The 24,064-nt window shown below is 36.1% G+C and overlaps 8 protein-coding genes across 8 annotated transcripts; 5 read left to right on the top strand and 3 right to left on the bottom strand.

The window, feature by feature from the left end:
* Positions 1 to 550: 550 nt before the first annotated feature.
* Positions 551 to 4,501, top strand: PHYBLDRAFT_161531 (hypothetical protein; the record flags this gene model as incomplete). Its single annotated transcript, XM_018434424.1, has 11 exons — positions 551 to 647; positions 743 to 883; positions 983 to 1,201; positions 1,310 to 2,062; positions 2,144 to 2,212; positions 2,273 to 2,927; positions 3,230 to 3,240; positions 3,437 to 3,549; positions 3,716 to 3,782; positions 4,238 to 4,308; positions 4,346 to 4,501. 11 exons carry the CDS (start codon positions 551 to 553, stop codon positions 4,499 to 4,501), a joined length of 2,352 nt encoding a protein of 783 aa, XP_018298938.1.
* A 2,744-nt stretch (positions 4,502 to 7,245) lies between these two features.
* On the top strand, positions 7,246 to 8,418 carry PHYBLDRAFT_157006 (hypothetical protein). The gene is made up of 2 exons (XM_018433543.1): positions 7,246 to 7,460; positions 7,557 to 8,418. Exons 1-2 carry the CDS (start codon positions 7,286 to 7,288, stop codon positions 7,997 to 7,999), a joined length of 618 nt encoding a protein of 205 aa, XP_018298939.1. The 5' UTR covers positions 7,246 to 7,285; the 3' UTR covers positions 8,000 to 8,418.
* A 4,088-nt stretch (positions 8,419 to 12,506) lies between these two features.
* PHYBLDRAFT_105239 (hypothetical protein) lies at positions 12,507 to 13,706 on the bottom strand (the record flags this gene model as incomplete). The annotated part of the gene is made up of 1 exon (XM_018427889.1): positions 12,507 to 13,706. A coding segment is annotated over one exon (1,200 nt), but the record flags the coding sequence as incomplete, so codon positions are not given.
* A 226-nt stretch (positions 13,707 to 13,932) lies between these two features.
* Positions 13,933 to 14,817, top strand: PHYBLDRAFT_157008 (hypothetical protein). The gene is made up of 2 exons (XM_018433544.1): positions 13,933 to 14,154; positions 14,238 to 14,817. The coding sequence occupies exons 1-2, from the start codon at positions 13,940 to 13,942 to the stop codon at positions 14,773 to 14,775; spliced, it is 753 nt and encodes a 250-aa protein (XP_018298941.1). The 5' UTR covers positions 13,933 to 13,939; the 3' UTR covers positions 14,776 to 14,817.
* An 863-nt stretch (positions 14,818 to 15,680) lies between these two features.
* On the bottom strand, positions 15,681 to 17,330 carry PHYBLDRAFT_61947 (hypothetical protein; the record flags this gene model as incomplete). Its single annotated transcript, XM_018440879.1, has 7 exons — positions 15,681 to 15,789; positions 15,872 to 16,129; positions 16,189 to 16,343; positions 16,497 to 16,562; positions 17,002 to 17,023; positions 17,063 to 17,202; positions 17,277 to 17,330. The coding sequence occupies 7 exons, from the start codon at positions 17,328 to 17,330 to the stop codon at positions 15,681 to 15,683; spliced, it is 804 nt and encodes a 267-aa protein (XP_018298942.1).
* Positions 17,331 to 18,143: 813 nt separating this feature from the next.
* On the top strand, positions 18,144 to 19,098 carry PHYBLDRAFT_61948 (hypothetical protein; the record flags this gene model as incomplete). The annotated part of the gene is made up of 4 exons (XM_018440880.1): positions 18,144 to 18,198; positions 18,272 to 18,507; positions 18,602 to 18,787; positions 18,877 to 19,098. 4 exons carry the CDS (start codon positions 18,144 to 18,146, stop codon positions 19,096 to 19,098), a joined length of 699 nt encoding a protein of 232 aa, XP_018298943.1.
* Positions 19,099 to 19,601: 503 nt separating this feature from the next.
* PHYBLDRAFT_29391 (hypothetical protein) lies at positions 19,602 to 20,285 on the top strand (the record flags this gene model as incomplete). Its single annotated transcript, XM_018439947.1, has 4 exons — positions 19,602 to 19,648; positions 19,694 to 19,799; positions 19,851 to 19,937; positions 19,996 to 20,285. 4 exons carry the CDS (start codon positions 19,605 to 19,607, stop codon positions 20,068 to 20,070), a joined length of 312 nt encoding a protein of 103 aa, XP_018298944.1. The 3' UTR covers positions 20,071 to 20,285.
* A 1,037-nt stretch (positions 20,286 to 21,322) lies between these two features.
* PHYBLDRAFT_161539 (hypothetical protein) lies at positions 21,323 to 23,935 on the bottom strand (the record flags this gene model as incomplete). The annotated part of the gene is made up of 7 exons (XM_018434425.1): positions 21,323 to 21,488; positions 21,545 to 22,370; positions 22,427 to 22,478; positions 22,549 to 22,736; positions 22,805 to 23,222; positions 23,281 to 23,429; positions 23,506 to 23,935. 7 exons carry the CDS (start codon positions 23,933 to 23,935, stop codon positions 21,323 to 21,325), a joined length of 2,229 nt encoding a protein of 742 aa, XP_018298945.1.
* Positions 23,936 to 24,064: the final 129 nt, after the last annotated feature.

A 24,064-nucleotide genomic window follows, 5' to 3' on the forward strand; every position in this document is an offset into this window, starting at 1 on the left:
ATGGATATATGAATGTCTTGTGTCAAGGCATGCAGCTGTATGTAGAGTATGACGTATGAATATATTTTTTTTTAAAAAAAAAGACCAATTCTCTTCTTCTAGTGTATTACATTATTGTAATGTAAAGAACAAGAAGTGTGTCAAGAACTATATATTAATGGTATTTAATTTATATATATTTATATTTAAATCAAATCAAATCAAGTAAAAGCTTATACTTAAAAAAAAACCTCTCTTTTGCCTTTATTTTTATTTCCTTGGTTACATAAACTATTTGTTAATGTTTTCTCTACGTCATCTCACTCTGCATCGTAACACATACTTTCGATCAGAGCACGATTGTAGCCTTGGAAGGAAAGGACTGGACGGTGTCTGTAGATGATAAATTCTTAATTGCTACACATATTATATATATATTTCTTATTAAACAGCTTCCCCCCTTTTTTTTTCTTGTCTTTTGGTCCTTTCCATTCCTTTATTCCTTATTCTTTATTTTTTTTATATTCAACTAGCACTACATTCAAACGCATACCAATTCATCATACAAAACATGTCTCACGTTGATAAATCTTTTAAAAACTGGCTCAAGAAAGTAACCCTTCCAACTCGGAAAATAGTCACCTCTACAACCCCAAATACTGGTAGAGGTAAGACGATAAACGAATAACTGGTTCATAAAAGTCCTGTCTGACTTTATTGGTATTATTGTTTATTAAACATGTACAATATTTTTCTGTTACAGTATTTAGTGTTCATCTTGAAGTATCCATTCGATATGCCCAATCAACCATTAGCTATCATGACACAGCACGTTCGGACCAACCCCAACTTGGTGCAATTCCTATAATAGTAGCCAGATGTGGTGCATTTCTGAAACAAAATGGTAACATATATAAAATAGTCGTACCATTCATCAATCAATCAATCAATCAATTAATTAATCAATTGATTGTTTATTATATCATTTCTAATAATCCTCAAGCCCTTTCTACTGTGGGTATCTTTAGACTCTCGGGAAGCTCTAGGCGAATACAAGTTCTTCAAGACATTTTCGATAAATCAAGCACCTCTTATGGTGTCCACATTGACTGGCATGGATTTACAGTACACGATGTTGCAACACTCCTCAGAAGATACCTCAACCATTTACCCAACCCAGTCATTACACACGAATTTTATCAGCCATTTTGTGATATAATGCGTAAGTAGACATATCAATAGAAAGAAAAGAAAAAAAAAAGAAAATAATACTTACAGGCACCATTACAACTTATCAAAAACAAACAAACAAATAAACTGGTCTCTATAGACAATCGAACTTACACAACAACCAATCAACGAATCATCGCATTTCGATCTCTGATCCATAAATTGCCTCTGGCTCACCAACACCTCTTGCTCTATCTACTCGACATGCTCAATGTCTTTGCACAGAACTCATGTGTCAACCGAATGGACGCTTCTAATCTTGCGGCCATGTTTTGCCCTGCTATTCTTAGTCACCCGTCTCAAAATACACCAATCAGCTACGTTGTTTCCCAAAGAGTAATCGAGTTCTTAATCGAGTTCCACTCGTTGTTTGGTATGCAAACCATCTCACGTCGTAAATCATCTCGGTCCCGCCAATCGTCATCATCGGCCTTTGGGCGCATAATAACCGTATCAAACGGCAAATGTCCATCAAATACGGTACCTGCTCTTCGGAGACGTCGTCCTGCCACTCTCGAAATCAACTTGATCCGAACTCCAATGTACTCGCCCGAAAGTCTTGGAGACGACCAATTTAATATTGGAACAAATATACCCACACGCGACACAAAAGAGCAAGAAGAAGAAGAAGAAGAAGAGAGAGGAGGGTTGATAACTCCAAGAGTTAGTGGAGACTATGATAGGGGTAATAGTCACGTCAGAGATGATGAAAATGGTCAAAAGAAGACTGTGTATAAATTGCATGATGCACCGGTTACTATACTACCGTCATCTACAGAAACCAAACCCACAAGACCAGTTTCATTAAACAGAGAGACTATTCAATTGTGCGATGCGATTGGCAGTGGGATGAGTGAGTAACAAAAAAAGTAATTACAATATCACGCATTGGATTTGCCTCCTTAATTAACAATATGTATATATGGCTTTCAAGGCAACATTGACACAAAACTACCCGATCCAAAGTATAAAAACGGCCTCACTATTGATACAAATCTCAAAGGTACAATTTTTTTTTCAATTCTTACTATTATTGTATTGAGTCTCTTTCTCAATAACAAAGAAACAAGCAATTTTGAAATCCTGGCATTAACAAATACAAATACGAAAATTGTATTTGATCCCTCAGACAAAGTGCTGAGTCAAAGTACGACTAGTGTAGGCACAGATACAGTGGTTGAAACGTCAATAGGAAGCTCTACAGATCTATCGCTTGATGTATTGACGGACGAGATATCGATTGAAGATACCGACAGTATACTAGAAATGTCTCTAAAAGAGAACCTAGCGCGAGAGGAACAGCTGATGCAAGACGAGGAGGTGATGTTCCAGTGGCGAGATTTGTTGACTCGCTCCTGGAAGACAGATGAAAGTACTCCCAAGATTCCCCTGACTACCTCCTCATCGGTTTGTTCCAAGCGAACAGACTATTTTGGCCACGCGTCATTACCAGACGATGATAGATCTGGGTCTCATACCTCGACTCCAAGCAGGTTTCTTGAAGAAGAAGAAGAAGATGATGATGATGATGACGATGACGATGATGATGAAGAGGAAGAGGAAGAAGAGGGAAATCTTGAGAATAAATCTGAAATGAAACATACTGCAAAGCAATTTTCTTGTGAAGCTACCTGGAATACAGACACACAACAGAATCAACCACATTTTCAACGTATTTGTCAAGAGGCATTGTTACCCATGAATATTAAAGGCCAAAGGTGATGACTTGTGTGGACTCTCAGAAGAGTGGCCGATGTTAGTTAGCCCTTAACTTTAGGGTGGCTTTAAAGTATTCAGGTTTACTAGACCATAAAATTGTATATATAAAAAAAAGGAAAGGTTGTACTTTTACTACACAAATAGTTTAGGTTTGTTAAATGGGTAAAACAGGTGTGTTACTTGGCATATTATTTTCATGTGCAAAAATGCGGCCTCCTTATGCCTAGTCCCTGCTGTATCTACTATGTACATTATAGTTTCCTTTATTATTTCTATTTTATTATTAATACTTGTATAATAGTAATAGTAATAGTAATAAAAAGATGCTTGTTGTATATGCTTTAAAGAGATATAAATATATATCTTGGGTTTGTTGAATGATTACCGGGTAGTTCTGTAGGACAATGTGTGAACATCGGTTGTATTGCCCTGTCGATCATCTTTCGATAATCTAATTGGATACCAACAGAATGTTTAATCAAACACATATATATTTATAAAAAAATAGGACGCTTGATACAAATCCGTAAAATGAGATTGGTACTCTATTCCTGGCTACTCTATTATGTGCTATGGCTCTGCATGACTCTGTTTCATAACAATGGTTGTCATTGCGCACCGGTATTATTGTATTCTTAGACAGGCTATCAATAGATACCCTCTTTTATATATATATATATACTAGAAGCTAAACACCCCTTTTCTTTGTTGTATTTGACCACAATATATATATATATATATTATTATTATTGCTGCTAACCATTTCATGCAATTCTTTTATATATAGATTATTGTTATTATTATATTGGTTAGTTCTAGACTTCCAAAGCCAAATAAGATCTACGAATTGAAATGTAAACTTACGAGTCTAAGGACAGACCACCAAATCTCAAGAAACACAATCGAGACTCTTTGTTGCGAATTCTTAGGTTCAATCTACGGGTTTTGTGCTCGACAGTAACGTCCATTTCTCTTCAATTGGGCGTTTCTCTATGCAGACTAATAGCAAAAAGAAAAACCAAAGAGCCCTTTATATTACACTAATTTGGAATAGATACCTACCTACCTACCTACCTACCTATATACATACATACATATATGTATAAGTATAAATACTTCTTTTTATATCTATCTATAAATCTATGTAATTTTATCTATGTATATTTGAATTTCATGTGTCGATCTGGATCATCCTGGCCCGTCTAAAAATAAACAATGAAATAATTTGCGATATACAGCTAAACATTCGATAAATACGGTCAAAGTTTTTCTATTATTATTATTATTAATATTATTATTATTATTATAGTGCATGTATGCCTGTGCAAGCGCAGAGATCTTCCATTTCAACCACTCCAGTTTGTAACAGTTCAAACACAGGTTTGTAAAAAATAAATAAACAATCGTCCACTTTAAGAAGCAGGTCTTACACTTTCAAGGCCTTTGGTTCATGATTTGCTTCTTAACTGCACTTGGCATTTACGGTGCACAAGCAGCACGGCCATGTAAAGCAATTCAAAAGGGATATGTCTCTAACGTCTATCTACTTATCTATTTATCTATTCTGTACTAACAAGGCTTTAGCGAATAAAGATACTCTTAATAAGATGACCCGCTTTATTGTTATACACACATACACATATACATACACATACACATACAAATTTCTTATAAGCCATGTCATTACACTTCCTGATCCCTTGTTTTTTCTTTCTATGAACCTCTCTTTTCTTAACCCCTTGGCCTCCTGCAGACAAGTCTTTAGAAAGAAAGAAAAGAAGAAATAAATAAATAAATAAAAACAAATCCCTACTATGGTAAACTAACTTCAGTGCCATTATATGCTATTCCTATCTGCGTGTCTGTATTTTGAAACTACCACTATTAATATTATTACTAGTACTAGTATTTGCCGCCTATCTTTATTCGATCAAAAAAAAAAAGAAAACAGGTTCTCGCAGCCTCCTTTTGCTTCCAATGTAAGATCCGAATCTGCCTCCCTCTGCAACTAGAAGACACTGTAGACCAATCACTCGATCTGTTCTCAGAGCGATCCACCTTGCCGACTTGAGACCATTCAACCCGCACGCACATATACACATAGAGCTTACATCTCTGAATCCTATAAAAAGGGACCCCTCTTTCCCAATTGTCTAGCTTTTCTTCTTCTTCTTCACCACTCGCTTCTCTCTTTTCCTTCTCTTTATCTTACTGTCCCTCTACAGAAATTAAATGAAGTTCCAAACCTCCCTTTTGATCACCATTGCTGCTGCTAGCCAAGTTATGGCCCAAGGTACCAACAAATGAATACAAACACACACACACATACATTTGTATATAAGTGTTTGTGTGAGTCTGTATTTGTATACCTATTTCAATTGAAAAAAAAATAATGTCTCGGTATTAACTAATTGATAGTCTCGATTCCTGCTGCTTCCGAATCAGTTGCAAGTGCTCCAGAAGCCACACCTTCTCTTGTTTCTGTCGCCACAATTAGTGTTGATACGTCTAGTGTAGTGCCAGAAGTTAGCCCAGCCACTCCCTCCGAATCAGCTGCTCCAATTGCCTCAGCCGCCACCATCCTTGCTTCTGTCTCCGGTGTACCAGCTGAAGCAACAACTGTTCCTAGCGTTACCGACTCTATTCCAACAGAGACGGTCTCGGTTTCAGCCGATCCTCTCGGTAAAATAAAAATAAAAATGATATACATACATACATACATACATATACATATATATACACGTACATGTACATATAGAATTTACATATTAACTTGTGATCTGTACATCTTTTGTACCTACAGCTTCTGGCACCTCCCCCGCAGCAGTAGAAAGTGGAAGCCTTGGTTCTGCATTTGCGAGTGGAACACCAATTCCCTCTGGTGCTTCTGCTGCTCCTGCTAGCAAACCAGCATCTGCAGCTGCCCTTATACCTCAGGCAAGCGTTGTTCCTGCTTCCACTGGTGCTGCTCCACCTGCCCCAGCTGCCTTCCCACCTCCCGCCCAGGGATCAGTATCCGCCAAGCCATCTTTGGGTGGCTTCCCTCTTCCTTCCCGTGCAGCTTCAGTTCCAGCTTCTGCAGCCGGTCAAAGTAGTGCATCATTTGCTGGAATCTCAACCCTAATTATTGCCGTTGTTGTGTGCTACTGTCTCTAAAACCAAAAGAGAGAGAAAAAAAGAGAAAAATATCCAAAAAGATAATAATAATAATAATATATTTTTGCTTCCTATACTACATTAGTAGAATTATTTCAGACTTTTATATATATATATATATATATATACCCACACACACACACACACACACACCCATATACAAAAGAGCCTTGATACTGTATTTTGAATGAATACTTATGATACTGTATTGTAATAAAAAAAAATATCCACCTTTTTTTAATGATACACTTAATTTGTCTATTGATCTATATATGTGGACAAATATCATTAGGGGTCATCAGCCGTCAATATTCATCGGTTTTTCGAAGAAGAAAAAAAGGTGCAATTGTTTTGGGTAATATGATTGGATGATCATATATATATATATATTTATCTTTTTGAAGAATTTCACCTTTGAAATTAAAGTTTTTGTTTTGTTTTTTGTTTGGGATACATTATTTGATCGAATATTTACGGTTGACGACCCCTAATGATATTTGTTAGATGCAATTTTTTTTAAAAGGTGGATAAGCTAAAGTTAATTTAATTTCGAGAAAATATACAGCTTGGAAACAAGCGCACTATTATCAAAAACACACACACACACACATATATATATATATTAAAAGTGGGTACTCTATTATGGCTACTTGGTGTACTATGTAGACAAGAAGAAGAAGAAAAAAGCCAAATATCTTGTTTTATTTTATCTTGTAATAATTGTGATGAAATTGTTACCAAAGGATATTATTGGCTGAAGATTCTATCCAGGAACGCGTTTTTTTTCCAAGATAATTCAGTCTAGTCTCGTTTTTTTTTTCTGGGCACAAGCCTTACACGTTTTTGTTCTTTCTTTGCTGTTGGTGAATCAGATTGCCCAGTTTAGATATTCAGTGTACAACATTAAATGTCTGGATCTAAAAATAAATGACTGGTTACCTTTTTACCTTATTTTGTTCTTTTTTTTTTCTTCTTTCCCTCTCCTCTCCTCGCCTCATCTCACCTCACCCCACTTCCCCCCCCCCCCTTATTTGTGTGTGTTTGTAGTGTGTGTGTGTGTTTCTGTGCCTGTGCTTGTGTGCCTGTGTGCCTGTGTGTGAGTGCGTTCTTCTTTAAATTCACAGCCAAGAACCGAGTGGCTCGACTTCACCTCTTTCCCCCTTTTTTTACTCTTCTTCTCCTCGCACTCCTGTCTTTCCTCATGAAGGTTCTTGGTCTTGTCTCCTTTTTAGTTGCCACCGTGGCTGGCGTGTCCGCCCAGCTGTCTGCTCCTATGAAAAACTACAATGTGACAAGCCCTGTCAGCAATGGACCCTATGTGGTTGGCCAGGTTGTGCCCTGTACCTATCAGCTCTTCAATGAGTACGATACCTCTGGTATGCCACACATACACATACAAAATATTATAATTTTTTTTATTACAACAACAAGAGAAGAAGAAAAAAATGTAAAGACTAATGCCATCATCTTAGTTTTGAAACTCCAGATCAGCCTCGAATCAGCCACTAATTCAAGCATTAACTTCCCAATCACAACAAATGCTGACATTTCAAAGACTACCGAGTTCTCCAAGTTCGAGGGCAACTATACCTACTATGAGCACTCGATTAACTACCAAATCCCCAGCACTGTGGCTGTTGGTCAATACAACGTCGTTTTTCTCGATGCAACCACCCAGACTAAGCTCGTTGTGCCCATTGAAGTCCGTGCCGCCGCTGTAATTCCATCCACGACAATTCCTCCCAGCAAGGCCGCCACAGAGGGATCGTCGTCGCCCACCGGTGGGTCTGGTGCTTCTACTCCAGCTTCCTCTAATATCTTTGCTGGAAACTCGGGTGCCATGACTAGCCCCGGTTTGGCCACAAAGACTTTGTTTGCCTTGGCAGCCGTAGCTGGCATTGCTTTTATGCTCTAAATTCATTGGAGCGAGATAAAGAGAAAGCAAGAAAGATAGAGAGAGAGAGAGAGATAGAGAGAGACGATATTGCTTTATAACAAAAGAAAGTGGGATACTCCTTTCAATACTTACTACTTTATCTTTCCTTTTTCTTTTTTCTTTTCTCTCTTTCTGTTTTATTACATTTAATTTATTGACATTAATTACTTCTTCTTCTTCTTCTTCTTCTTTACTTTGAACACAATTTTTTCTATTGGGAATTGGGGTCAATGAAACGGTGTTGATTGTATGTTTTTCTGCTATTTTTTCTTTCTTACTTACTTACTTACTTACTTACTTATCTTACTTTGTACCAATTATTCTTTTCTTTTCTTTTATTTTATATTTTTTTTTCTTAAAATAATAATAATAATAATAATAATTATAATATTAATATTAATAATAAACTCCTTTATTATTATTTTTATTATCAGTAATATTAATATTATACATTCAACTATATGAGCCAGAGACGGAGAGAGAGAGACAGAGACAGAATCAAAAGTAAAGTGGTTTCTGGTAGTGGTTCTCGAATATGAGTGTCCGCTCTTTATTTTTATTTCCTTGTGAAGATAACTATAGCGGAGTGAGTCCAAGTCAAAGGAATATATAAAAAATAGAATATTGTGTCTTGGGCGTCTGACAGGGAAAGATCAATGTAATGTTACCCATACTTCTTCTGTATAAAATAAAATATAAAAGTAATTTAAAAATGACTCAAAAAAATCACTCCGCCTTTTGTATTTATATTTATATATTCTTATTATTCATACTCTTGTGTATCTTTGTTTTTAAGAAAGAAGACCTATCTGGCGTCAAAATTCAGTTACAACAACAGCAACAATCTATCTATTTATCTATATATCTCCCACGCACACAGAACTTGTACCAGCAATATACAGGTCTTTTGAAATTCTATTTCTTTCTTTCAATAAGGTTGGCAGATTTTCTATAAAATCTGGGTTTGCAACTAGAAATTGCAACCTGTTACACTACTTTTCACTGCTTTAAACCGATATGCTTAAAGTATTCATTGGTACAACAAATGTCGGGTATTTCTTATTGGCTGTCTCGGTGATACACAAGAGATACGTAAAAGATATATGTTTAGAGAAAATAAACCTCAAAAAAAAAGCCCTTGAATTTATTATTATAATTATTCTGTAGATATCCTTGATGAATAATGCAACCATATGATAGGTGTCAAAACACACCTTTTTACCTTTTCTTTCTTACTAATAAAGGTTTACTAAGCTATATAAGTGTTTATATATCTAATTAGAAAGCCATTCTTTAATTATTATCTGTTGGGTATGAAATTCACATCACCAAAGAACCTGTATTTTTTTTTTTTTTTTTTTTTTTTTTTACTTTTCCAGATTGATATTCTGTTACAAGTTATAAACGCAAATATATAAATAAATATAATATATATTTATGGAAGAAGATGGGAAAAAGAATAAAGGCTTATTTTATTTTGGTGGTCATACTTTAAAACGTCCTAGCTTCTAAAGGTCATAAACTGGGTACAATACTTTGAAAGTCGAATTCTCTCCTATTTCAGAAAAAAAAACCTTTTTTTTTCTTTTCTTCTTTTTGGCTTTTGAAGTATTAGGACTGGTGCACCCCACCCTACCCCAGCTCAAGTGTTTTATTTCTTCATTATTATTTTTACTGTAAGGAAAGCGTAGGTCATTATTACGTGTCAATTCGTTTTAAAAGATATCTAATTACATAAAAGGGTCAGTACACAGCTATAAAGACAATCAATCACATGAAAACATAGAGTAAATATGTATGTATATCTATTCTTGCACAAATATCTCTTGTATTCTCATGACGAAAGTTTTTATATATATATATATATTTATACACATAATAAGCTTCAATAACACTACAAGTGGAACTGGTAATACAATAGACAATATTAGTTTGAGAAGAAAGAAAGAAAGAAAGAAGAAAAAAATAATTAAAAGCGCAAACTTGACTTGAGCTATCCAACTGAACATCTTTTGAGAGACCCTATTAGTTCAAAGAGCTATAAATTACAATGAAAATGAAAATACAATGCTAGAATGTATAAGCTACCACTTACTCAAGCTAAAAGGAAATCTAATAAAGACTTGAAATTTATTCATCTTTATTTCTTATTGGATAGACTACAGATATAATACAAGGCGTATTGAGCACTCCTTATTTATTAAATACTCTCCTGGAATAGCAAATAGAGAATATTACAGTAATAACTATATTTTATTTTTCAATAAATTGCTAATATCTCTAGACATATGGTAGATCTTGCTTGTTCAAGAAAATTGCCAATATAAATACACAAGTCCTTATTAAACTTTGACCAAAATTAAAACCACCAATAAATTTCCCCCTTTTCTTTCTCTCTCTCTCTCTTTATTTTATATATATATATGAATACATTACTTCTGTTAAGCCTTTCTTCTCTATACAGTATTCATTGTAGAAATGTAATGAAATATAAGAAATATATTAATACAATTTCAATTAATAAATAATAATAATAATAATAATAATAATAATAATCTAATTAGAGTATAAAGTCACAGGCTCTCTCGTAAATATTAACACTTTATTAATTCAATATTATGCCCAAAATATTCCTTTTGAAGCAAAATCAAAAAGAATAAGAACAATGAGAGAACAATCGAACTTTTATGGTCTGTTATTATTTGATAACGCACATTTCATACATATACATATTTAATAGCATAATTATGGTAGGCTATTAAAGTTACACATCTAAAGAACAAAAAAAAACCTGATATTCGGGTTAAAGATAAAAATCATATATATATATATATATATATTGATTTTAATGATCGAACAAGATCATATCCGTATTCTGTCTATTATAAATGCACTCGAGTTTATAAGACTCAATAACAGTCTTTTATGTATTTAAACCAACACATACCCGTACATACACCCGTCAACTCACACGTATTTACAAACGCTTGTATATATCACACCTTATTAAAGTGATAGAGTGACATTATTTTATAATATGTAAACCATTTTTTTTTTAAAAAAAAAGAAAGTAAATGTCCACTGGTTCACAAAAATTGAGTAGAAAAGTCTGATAACCGAAAGAGATAGAGAGATAAAACAAAGACCTTTTACAATATAGGCACTTTTGTTATTTTGATCCTCGATCTTTTTTTTTCTGTATTGCTTATTCCCTTCCCAAGTGTCACTGGCCAGTTGGATTTCTGATATTGTACTTTTAATCTATAAATGATATTAAATAGGTATATTTTGTTGCGTAATTTGAACACATAATCTCATAATGAAATGTCACCTAATACCCAGACGCATTGTTGACCTTACTTTCTAATAAACAATACAAAAACAAACGAACAAACAATGATCTAATTTGTAGTCAAGCCGATAAAGCAGTAAGAAGAAAACACACACACACACACACTTTATTGTATATAAATCAAATATACATTAAAAAAAAAAAAGCTAAATTACATCGAGATCAATTTGAAATAAAATGCAAACTTCAAGTTAAACCAACTTTGGTTCAAATTTGATCTCAAACAATATACATATGAGGTGGATAAATTGCAACACACTTTCATTTTCACTTTAGCTTTTGCTTTTGCTTTTGCTTTTGTAATATCTGAACAAAACCCTATGCTCAGACAGTCTCTTTACTAAAAAGTAATAATTAGGAAATAAAATGAATGTCAAGAATTTTTATTAATTAAAATGTTTTGTGAAAATGAGGTTGTGGATTTTGTGGAACTTGTAGATCTTGTGGATTTTAAAAATTTATGCCAAGCGAAGCCCGGCTGGCAGCAGAAATAGGAACTTGTCCTGATCTATTAGCTTGTTGAGGTACAAGGCTGCCTTTGCGTTGGCGGTCAAAGAATAGAGCTCCTGGCCCTCCATTGTTGGCCATAGAAGAGGATATAGTAGAAGATTTGGAAGGTTTTGGGACAATAGGCAAAAAGTCAGATTCTGGAGTGGTTGTTGACCGGGAAGTAGCCAAACGACGAACTGCAGTGGAGGGAGAGGCAGTCCGTTGAGTAGGAGCCTCATCAGTCGTCTGCTGAAGAATCTTCTTGGCATTAATCATCACACGGAGAGCTCTTATCTGAAGAGCAGTGCGGGAAGTGAGGGCTGCGGTTTCGTAGACTGTACTTGCAGTCGAGATCGTAAGTAGTTGATGAAGGGCATGGCTGGCGAGGAGAACGAGGCGTGGAAGATTGTAAATGTCACCAATTACCAATAGTCGAGTAAGAATATGAGGTTGGTGTTGCTGGGCTGTCATAAGATGATCCGTATAAACAAACTGAAGGAAAGCCAAAGTAACAGAATAAGTTTCTGGAAACATAAATGTCTTGTGAAGAGCTTTGTTGGTCTTATAAGTGTCTTGAAGCATCTGCGCAAAATACGGCCAGCGTTGTGCGAGAATAGAAGAATTGGCTGGAATCGATTTGTTGTCTACAGTAACGACCTCCATATCTGACATACTTGGTTCATTCAGCATGCTTAGCCCGAGCTCTTGTGCAATAGGCGCACAGGTTGGTTTTGGGTATGAATAGATCCCAAAGGCCTCCAGATCCACAATGGCCAGATGGTCAAAGTTTACCTGTCTGTGATTATAGTCTTCTAAAAGATCACGGTCTCGATGGCCCAAGACATATAATTTCTGGCTAGTTTCGTTCAACACACCTCTGTTCCATGATCCACCAGATAATAGTGGGCCTGAATCAATGCGTACCCAAACAAGGTTAGCAAGATTTAGTGCCCAAATATGGAAAGACTGGTGGGTTGGGGTAAGGTAGGTTCCAGTCAATAGTAAATGGTGTCCAAGTAAATCTCCTGTGGGAAAACGTAACCCAGGTGGGAGAGCAGTCCCGGACATTGCAGATGAATGATCGTGGAAAGTGATGGGGTGTGGGCGCTGGGGGTAGAAGCTCTGAAGTTCTCTAGTGACGTCTGCAAAGTTGTAATTTGAGTACACGCATACTGGGACATCATCTGCATCAAGTCGTTCTTCTTTATCCCAAAACGTCGTGTGTCCAACCAAAGCTGGATCAACTCTGGAAGGTACAAACACAATCGCTCTGTAAGCACCTATTTGGCGATCAAGAGGTCCGTTGTGAACCCATTGCAGACGATCCAAATCAAATACGTTGATTTCATGAATATACTGATTCTCCATATCCTGACCACCCATAACTACGAGCTTATTTTCAGCACAAGTTGCAAGATGGGCATATCGTGCTTGAGGGCTAAATAGACTGGGAATAATTTGCGATTGTCTCCACGTCAACGTCCCAAGGTCGAAGATGCATATGTCGTCTAGGGCGCACAGTCCTTGAGATGCCCTTCGCTGAGATTGACTCATTCCACCAAAAATCACTAGGGTATTTTTATACACATTTGCAGAATGAAAGTAACGTGGACGAGGAGGATCAGCAGAACCAGGTTCCGCAATGTGTCTCACCCACACTAGTGTGCGTACATCGAGAATGTAGAGATGATTTGTCATCTGGCGCGATGAAACCAGGCGACCTCCGAACACATACAGATGATGGCCTACCATTGAGGTAGATGCTCCCACAAGTGGGGGCGGCATGTCGCCGGTCGTCTGCTTGGTTTCAGTTGTCAAGCCAGCAATGGACTGTGCAGCCTGCATCACCGAGGAATTAAAAGCAACGATAAAGTGGTAAAAGAAAGAAAGAAAAATAGGGTTGATAAAAACAATTGCTCGATAATCTTCATTTCGTGTTTCCTGTCCCTTCAGGGTTCGTTACACGCCGTTTATAAACAATTGAGAGTTTTTAAATATGTGATCACACCTTATTGTTTAACCGAAAAGGATAATCTGGGAATCAAATAGCATCTCTTTTTCTCGTCTGACACTTTAACATGGTGAATCGAGTTGCTGTCACCGTTGAACATTACACTCCAGAGGATCCTCTTAGAGCAGTCGACATTTACACTCCTCCTGATGTCCAACCTACAACACCCTTAATGGTTTTTGTTCATGGCGGTGCATGGGTCTCGGAAGATAAGGCAGATCATGCTGATCTCGGAATGGCCTGGGCAAAGTTGGGCATGGTGGTTGCCATTCCTAATTACAAGTAATTATATACATAAATTTCCCGGAAATACTGTTCTTTTTTTTTGCTTAATATCTTTTGTATATACATTTGTATATCAATAGACTTAGTCCTCGAAAATACACAAAAGAATCGATTGTTCATCCCAGCCATTGCAATGATATTGCCGAGTCGATCATATATCTGGAGCAAACTGTAGGAAAGGGACGTCAAATATACCTTTCAGGTCACTCTGCCGGTGCACATATCATTATGATGCTACTCATCGACCCATCCTACTCTATCCTCCCTCTTATCAAGGGAGCAGTGGGTATTGATGGTATATATGACATTAAGCTCTTGCTCCGTACGTTCCCATCTTACATTAGCTTCATCACGGCTGCATTTGGCGATGATGATGAAAAATATGCAGAATGCTCCCCTGCTTTAATCCCAGTTGCTTTTAATATTCCCCCTGTTCTTATTGTTCACAGTTTGGAAGATACATTGGTGGATTATGCTCAGGCACAAGTCATGTATGATCATTTGAGGCCCTTCGCCAAAGTCGACATTGATATTTCAATCAAAGGTGATCATGCAATTATGCTAAAGACACCTCAATTAGCAAGCTTGATAGCTACATTTATCAACGCAAAAGAATAAAACTATATATATATTTTATAATATTTTTATTATACACACACATACAGACACAAACGAAGATTTAGGAGTGCCTTTATTTCCCACAAAACATTGGCAGTTACGTCCTTTTTTTTAAAAAAATAAATAAATGATAAGAGCATCTGCAGCAGTAGCATTTCAATTCAGTTTTTCTCGATTTAAGTACTTTTTGGAAATGCTTTTCAAAAGAATCGTCTGCAGCAGTAACATTTCCGACAGCATGTATTTACATGCTCCGTGATTTTTATGACCTTGAGCATGGAAATAGATGCTCAATTTAAAAACTTGCCGAGCATTTAAATCGTTTTTCTTTGTTATTTTTTTTCTTTAAATCGAATAATAGTATATAGCAATACTTACAAAAACTCAAAAAAAATTATGCTCACTACAAAGCTGATAGTCTTGAGAACATTTAACTTTTATTTTTTATACTAAAAATAAAATAAAAATATATAATACTAATGAATTTTACTAGTGAAGAAGACTGTACCAGATAGTAAAATTATCTAAGAGCATCTGCAACGGTTACATTAAAGTTGATTTTTGCAACTGTTTTAATGTAGATTCCGAAATGTTCTCAAAAAATCGCCTGCAGCGGTTACATTACAGACAACATTATAGATAATGTAGTCCATTTTTAAGACCAGGAACATTACATGTAGTATTTCATTATAAATCGATATTATCTTTTCGAATTGTTTTCTTCCCTCTCACATCCTTTGTTAAAGCGAACAATGGTCTATAGAAATGAGCAAAGAAATTCTCACAAATTATGCTCACTATTAATTTGACAATATTGAAATTATTAAATTCATATTTTTAATGCATCTATAGAGAACAAATGTCCAATAAAATAAACTTTAAGAAAAAGAATATGAACAAAACCATTAGTGAAGAACTGGCAACTTTAGACAGTCAAAAAGCTCAAATTGTTCTTTTGTAATGTAACCACAATTTGGCAATCTGTTTTTAACTGTTATTAAATCCCCGGTGTGGCTATACTATATTATATATAATGTTTTTGATAATGTAGCCGCTGCAGATGTTCTTGCTGAACTTGTCAAAATGAACAACCTACAAATGAGTGCCCATAACTTCTGTAAAAATGAGATCTGCGTTAATTGAAAGGTCAAAAGGCTCATCCGTATTTAAGGGAGAAGATCTGATCAATTCTCTCATTAATCTTGTACTTGGTGCGCAATTGGCCAACTTATTCAGCAATAAGTGACAAACATGGGTGAGAGGTTTATTTGGAATTTTCGTGGAGCTAGCTAAAATTTGAGCAGCTTCATTGTGATGAGTCGAGTCCTTGTCTAAAAAAAAATTCTCGCCTAATCTGTATAAATAAAAAATAAAGTTAATTAAGCATAAAAAATAAAATCTCAACAAGCATACTCATCGAAAGAGTGATATTCAAGATCTTCAGTAACTTTTTCCTTGGTATCTCGTAAACTATGATTAGTTGAAATACTACTAGCTCCAACACTATCAGAGTTGTCATTTTCTGATGAATTATTTGCAGCTCTACCACCACTGGCAGCAGCGGCAACCTATTTTGTGTAATTAGTACTTCAGCTATCATAATTCTATTCAACCAGAACTTGCCCTCTTTACGATTGCTTCAAACGTGGAACAAGCTTCTTCGTTACTTGATTCAGATGCTCTTCTTTGTCTTTTTGTTATTCTCTCTTGTAACTCATTACTATTTCGACTGGACCAGTATTCTTGATATTTCTTAAAAAAAATGCTGTGTTTTCTGCGTTTCTTTCCTGAAATTAAAAGATAGAGATAAGTTAACAACAAGTCTATATCTGATTATATAGGGTAGTTTCTTACATTAAATCCATTATTTTTTTGAGCGATCTCGAATTTATCTGCTCCCTTTGCAACTTCCGAAGCTTTTTTTTATCGCGTTGCCGTACCAACGATTTATACATCTCTGGTTTTCATCAAAAGTGTTGGCAAAGTCAAAATAGTCGTATGCTGGAGAAAGCCGACCAGCCGTTGGTAACCAAGAAAAGTAAGAATATCTTGTTGCTACTGGTGCTTAACATAATATTTTTTAAGGAAGAGAGCAGATAATAAATAGCTGGTTAGATTGTTATGTATTTTAAACTAAAAAAGTGTTTCAACACTGTCGTAAAAGTAACTCCATTATACGTTGTTTTAGTTAAGTGGAAACACCTTAATTTTCCACAGTAGTTTTACTTTTTGTAAAAAAAAGCATTTGCTATAGTTTCAAAATAAAAAGATAAAAGGGAAACCTTACGGACAGTCTGGCAGGACAGCCTGGACAGCTTGTACCCTAAGTTTAGGGGGACGGCATTTCTTGGTAAGGGGTGACATTTTTATTCTACCGGAACACAAATAGTGGCCTTTTTTCCGGCATGAAATAACTCTATCTGGCTCCTAAGGATACAGAATATTTGAATAAAGACATTCTTTTGTACTTTTCAGAAAAAGAGTGGATGGGGATTACTTACCAGCTGGTACTGTCTGACTCTGGGAATATTTAGGTGAAAGAAAGACAAATGCATTGTACGCGTAAGAAGGTCAATAAATAATAAGATATCAAACAAGATTGCGTCACAATATAATGACAACAACTCCTTATAGTCCTTTGCATAACTAGCTACCGATATAGTTGGTGTGGACAGACTAAAAGTTCAAAAAAGGGCAAAAAAAGAGCAAAACTTTAAGTCATATCATTGGGCGAGAGTTTTAATTAATTTTACCCCTTTTTTGCCCTTTTTTTTGGAGGTTCAAAAAAAGGGCAAAATTTTTAATCGACTCTAATTAGCTAGTTTTCTTCCATTGCCACTAAGATTGAGAAGAGAAGAATTTTTTTATGGAGAAGATATCCCATATGATGAGAGGTCTAGAAAAACTCGCAATAAAAGGTTCTCACTTAATGACAGAGACGGGATTATGCACAATTTTATCTAATATGTATTTTGAACTAATTCTGAACTTTTTTTTTTAAAAAAAACGGTGTGGACAGTCATAAATTAGTCTGATTGACTAAGTTCTGGATGAAGTTGTTTTACCCTTTTTTTGCACTTTTTTTGAACTTTTAGTCTGTCCACACCAATTGATTTGGTGCAAAGATGGAATACACCAAATGCATCAAAAAAGATGAATTAAGCAGAGAAATATGAATAACAATAGAAATACAGTTTGTCCCGGACCCGCTGAATTCCTTCAGGTTCGGGAAAAATGTGACCGCCTGTATTTTGTAGTATATAAACTTATCGAAGATTTAGGTGATCGGTATATGAAAATCAATTACCTTTAATGACATTTCATCACTGTCACATTAGTCGTGGTTATCCATATACAGCTCCCTGCCCATGTTCTCATTTCTTCGACGATCTGCTGGTGTCTTAGCAGACTCCAGTGCCAAGGGTACATAGAATCCGCCTTTTTCTTCGTCAAAAGAAATTATGCTTACCTCCTTCAACTCTCAACATTCTCAAAGCCCTCCGCATGGACGGTCTTCAGGGCTGGCAAAAAGAGCTACCAATGGCTGCACTCAACTCTAAAAAAGATCTTGCTCAATGGGCAATTGGCTGCGACAAAGACATTGGTGGCTTCACTGAGGCTAGTCTCGACATTACTCCCGACAACACTGGACTATTCCATGGCAATCTTTCGCTTGAATTGCCTGCTAACCGAGAGATTCAGCATAGTGGTTATGCTGCCATTCGCTCCAAGGTTTGTACATTTATTTGGCTATAGAAAACTGGCGCTCAATTATACATGTGCTTGTATATATACTTTTTTGCGGTTTGTATGTGAACATATTTAGGTTAAGCCCTCATCTATGTTTGGTACTCCTTGTTGGGACACAAGTTTGTTCCGCTACCTTGGACTTCGCGTCAAAGGTGACAACCGCAAGTACTTTGTGAATATTCAGACTGACGGCGTAATCCAGACTGATCTTCACCAGCACAGACTATTCTTGAGAACGCCAGGTCAATGGGAAACTGTTATGGTATAGTTGCACCACACCTCTTAAAATGGTCTCTGGCGTACAGAAACTTTGTTTAGATCTGACACTCGCACTATTACTGCTATGTGTAGATCCCATTCCGTGATTTTATCTTGACAAACAATGGTATGATCCAGGAAGAGCAGGTCGAGATGTTCCGTGAGAAGGTCAAGACAGTTGGTGTATCTCTTATGGATCGTCAGGAAGGTCCATTCAAACTAGAAATTGACTGGATCAAAGCCATGAATACAGAATTCACAGAAGGTGATATGGATCGCGTACCACCAAGTAAAGAAACATCAGATATTTCATAGATTGACATATAAGAAATGAGAAGAAGAAAAGAAGAGAGAATGTCATGTTTCTCGTCTTTTCTTCATTTCCCTTTTTTTTTCTTTATTTTTTAAACAACAACAAAATCATACCTCACCTTGGATTTCAAACGAAAAATAAAACAAGAAGATAGATAGAGAAAACACGTATTGACTGTATAAAGACTATGGCCATAACTATCACTATCATTATCATTATCATTATCACTATGAATATAAGCTCGAGTAGATTTTGTGTTTATTAATTAGTTGGGTCGTTTAACATAGTCAAGTACTATAAAAATAAAGCTTCTCTGATGCCGTATTATTGATAAAAGAAATATCGATAAAAATAACAATGCATTACTTTTGGAAACTTGAATACAAAAACGTACACTAGACGAGCAAGTTTCTTTTTTCTTTCGGAATATTTAAACCCCGGGGCTTCCCCTTTACTGCGTCTTCGCGTTTATTAAAAAAAACTGATTCTTCTTTACACTTCTATACCAATGACTCTCCGCGAACTTAAGATTAAGACCAACGTTCTCAAGCGGTTAGTTAGAATCTCTTCAAAGTCATGAGCTAATACCAAATACAGTATCTACCGAGAAAATATTGGTTACGCCCAGGAGGAACAACAGCAGCTGAAGCGTATTGACAAGCTGATTGCTGATGGTGCTGATGAAGCCGATGTCAGAAAACAGGTAAATCGTTTCCTTCCAGATTCTTGAGCTAAGCTATCTCAATAAAAATAGAAAGAGGTCCTTGAAGATACACTCCAAATGATTCCCGACGTTCAGAAGCGTCTGGCAAAAGCTTACGCTGACCTTGAAGATAAAGTTGTAAGTACACAATAACGATATGCTTTATTTGTTAATACTTATCTTCCTTTTATCAAAGACCGATCCAGCCTATGCTGACTCGGAGGAACTTAAGGATGCATTGCAGGCATTAGAGGAGTATAAGCCTGAGTAAAAAGCAGCTTATTTCATCTACATATAAATATATGTAAAAGTATATGTTACTTATGCTTATACTTACCTTGATCGTGTCTGTGTGTCTGTACATATGTATTTTGTACGTACGCGTGCGGGTTTGTGTTCCGCCATGGTAGAATTGCTTTATATTTGATAAAGAAAATGATCTTGTTTGTTCAATAGTAAAAGTCTATAGTGAGAATCAAGCAAGTGATCCTAATGGTTTGCGTCTTTTTAAATAGATTTTGTGTCAAATTAAGCATTCATTTGAGAAAACCAATTATTAATCTGTAGTTAGTTTATTAGTGAAGCTACCATTAAACCGATAATAGTAGTTACTAAAGAGAATACAAGTATGTGTAGTGGGGATAGAGATACTAGAATCCACTGTAAAGAGAACACTACAACTTCAAGGACGCGATTAAATAACATGCGAAGAGACGTAGGCTTATATACCAGTAGTCATCATAAATCTAAGCTCTCCTCAAAACAATAATACAACCTCTTTAACTCTCTTATCCTAGTTTTCTACTTTATTTACAAATACACACACATGAAAACACACCGACAAAAAAATATAGATTCCTTAGAATAATTCCATGTATTATTCATATAACTTTTTTTTATTTGTGCTTTGTGATTAGACATATATATACAATATATTTCAAGTATTTTAGCTATAATATCCTTTCATTATTTATGGATGATAGTGTTGAGCTCTGGGCTGTTTGGTAGCCACACCATCACTAATAAGATCTGACACTTTTCAGAGACACTTTAAAGCTTTAGCCTTTGATATACAGCGTTATTTCCTTGGTAAATGAACTTGCAATAATATATATATATTTTATCAGATATTCCCCTCATAAAAAGTAAGTTTTACGCTAAGTATCCCCTAAAATCCTCTATGAAATCGTCCTCGAAATCTATCATTTTCTTCTTCTTCTGTATTATGTAGGGGAGTGACTATTACGTAAAGTTTATGAAAGTGGGTAAAGTAAAATTAACAAGAAAAGCAAAAGGGATCTTTATATATTTATTATCTTAAAATATATAGTAGGGCCATTAATAATGAATTTGGACTTATCAAGTAAATATTAATACAAAAGATTTCTTACCCTTTCTCACCTTTTTGTTGTAATTTTGTAAAGGGTATTTTTCTTATTTAATCAGACAATATGAGGGAAAGTATGCTTTTTTTTTAGAAATATATATGTATATAATGGTCTTTTCTATGTGGAGGGTCTAAGTTATTGCTTAATAGTAACGAATGTGCTGGATAATTTGGCTTTTGCACATTCACCAAGCATGATCTTTTGGTCAGTGGGTGTCCAGACGTCTTGTTCAGGGACATCATTCTTCTTAACACCATTGCCCAAATATGTTTCATGATAACGTCTTGATTTTGCAAGCAATCTATAAAATCAATAAGATTAGTTTAATTTCACTTTAGTTAATACTCAAAGACTTACTGTTTATATCTTGGTACATCGCCAGGTCCACCCATCACAACAACAACAGTAGAAGGAGGTAGACTTTCGTATAGTTCCTTGAACAATGCATCAAATCGAGTCAATCTAGATGCCACATCATGTGAATCCGAGAATGTCTGGGGAATAACACTGGGTATTTCCTCGTCATCTTTTATATCGTCTCCGGTTTTCATACAGCGGAACATCGAAAGAATGAAATTTTGTGTCTGGACCTTTTCGGTTATCTTCTCCACAAGCTCCTGATCAGTATCGCATCGAACGTATTCACTTCCCACTGTAGATCCCAACAGGCGATTGGCAGCATCGGCACTCTCGAGGATAGCACCGGTCTTTGGAGGATCAAATTTTCTGAGTCGGTCAAAGATCAACTCTGTCTTCTTACCATACACACCAAAACCAGGACCACGCTCCAGTTTGAGTTTAAAGAGATCAAGAGTTGCGCGGGCATCTTCTGCGGAATCGTGACCAATAGTGTTTTCGTTTTGTTCCTGGATACCACGCTTCAGGAAAGTACGAGCGAGCATTTTGAGACCTGGTCTGTAAGGAGGACCCCTGTAGTGATCAAATAGAAGCGATGTATCTGCACAGTAAGGGTGGACAAGTTTCATGGCTTTTAAATCGTTATCTAAACTGTGACCAATCAAGAGGACATCATGATCGACAATTTTACGAATATGCTTTTGGGCACGGGTGAATGAACAGGTGGTACTTTCCATAATATCTGGAGTAATACCAGAGTATTGTGTTAAGTAGTCCACGACAGGTTCATCTGGCTTTACAATCTCATCAAGCAATACGATTCCACCTACACGCGCATATCAATTAGAATCTCAATATTTCTATCTGGCCAGGCAAACCTACCTTCGTCAATCAATGTCACACGTGCTAAAGCACTTCCACTAGTTGTCAAGACCTACAATAAAATACAATATAATAAGTTTTTTTTTACAAACATTTACACATAACTCAGTAATTTTACTCACCATCTCACAATCTACGGCAATCAGCTTCTTCTCTTTTGATGGGACCTTGACAGCTCTAGTTTCTTTCCAGCCCTCAGCCAATTTCACAGTGGGATCAAGGGAAGGAGGGATAGGGTAGTCAGCCGCCTTTAGCTGATTGAGAGTCATAACATAGTATTCCTTCATATTATCCTTGTGTTCAATCGAACCTATATACAAGTGTTACTTTTAGACACTCGTTTTCTCTCTCTCTCTCTCTTGTAGTTATTGAACTTACGATCCCATTTCTCCTGGAGCATCTTATTTTTCTCAGTCAAACTGACATCGCATTTAAGAAGTTCAGAGATAGGAGATTCAATCTTTCCCTTCTCACCCGACAGCTTGCTCACTATCATATGGCTGAATGTGCTAGAGAAAAATGGCATGGAGGATTTTCCAATAGAGTCATCTTTGATATCAGTGAAGGAGATAGTGTTTGGTACATTTTGACGGTTCTTCTCTGCTCCAAAATAAGTAATATCCAAGCCCTGAGCAAACACAAGTACCAAGTTTTTCACCAGGCCCTTGTTGACAATTGGGGCCCAAGAAGGAGTCGAGGCCTCAGTAAGACAGTAGAGAATGAACTGACGAATGCTTTTGAGAGGCATTTTGACCTTGACCTCCTGAGGTCTGATGATAAGCGATGGTACTTTTGTCTAATATGAGATCAGTAATCAACCCACAGTCTTTATTCACTATATTATATATGCTTACCACAACACCATCGACAGTCTTTCGGGCCAACTTTGCCAGGCGTTTTTTCTCTCGGTTTTTTCTAACTCTCTCCTTGACATCTTCAGGATCTGTGGATGCCTTTACGTTATTTTTTGCGATGAAAAGCTTGTGAGCTGGCTTTTTAATAACTGTATAACATTATAGAGATTCTTGTTAGCATGACTCGAGCATTGATATATTATTCTAGTATTCTTTCCAACACACCATGAACCATTGTATCTAGTGCCTTTCCCTTCTTTACAGGCGTGGTTGTTGGGGACGATTCTTTAACATTCTTTTTCTTTTTGTCTTTCTTGCTATCTTTATTCTCAGCCGAAGGTTCGCTTTCTTTGGTCGTTTCGACAATATCCATAGATTCAACAGGTTTAATTGTCTTTGGCGATTCAAGTGATCCGGATTGTTTTGTAACTGGAGGATCATGAGCAGCATGATGTCTCGTCTTTTTCTTTTTTATCTGACCATCCTCATTTGTTAATGACCGATCTTCCGTTGCTGGGCGTTTCTCTGACTTGGACTTTTTATTCTTCTTCTGCGTAATGGGTGTTTCTTCGTCAAGATCGAATGTCATATGCACTTTTTTTGTAACATCCGCAAGTGCCAGGTTCTTGGGAACAATGCTGGGTGTGAACTTCATGGTCGAAAGTGCTTAATAGATCAGATCGTTATATTTCTTCTGTCACTTTTTTTTTTTCAACTCTTCACTTGGATTTTTTTTTTTAAAAAAGAAAGGATTAAATTGGACATTTTTGTGACTAGCAAAAAA

The sequence above is a fragment of the Phycomyces blakesleeanus genome, assembly GCF_001638985.1.
Source record: "Phycomyces blakesleeanus NRRL 1555(-) unplaced genomic scaffold PHYBLscaffold_1, whole genome shotgun sequence".
Classification (NCBI taxonomy): Eukaryota; Fungi; Mucoromycota; class Mucoromycetes; order Mucorales; family Phycomycetaceae; genus Phycomyces; species Phycomyces blakesleeanus.

Coding starts and splice junctions, on each gene's coding strand:
- PHYBLDRAFT_157006 (XM_018433543.1), top strand. CDS start 7,286: ATGAAGGTTCTTGGTCTTGTCTCCTTTTTAGTTGCCACCGTGGCTGGC. Junction 7,461..7,556: donor CAATGAGTACGATACCTCTG/GTATGCCACACA, acceptor CCATCATCTTAG/TTTTGAAACTCCAGATCAGC.
- PHYBLDRAFT_157008 (XM_018433544.1), top strand. CDS start 13,940: ATGGTGAATCGAGTTGCTGTCACCGTTGAACATTACACTCCAGAGGAT. Junction 14,155..14,237: donor GTTGCCATTCCTAATTACAA/GTAATTATATAC, acceptor GTATATCAATAG/ACTTAGTCCTCGAAAATACA.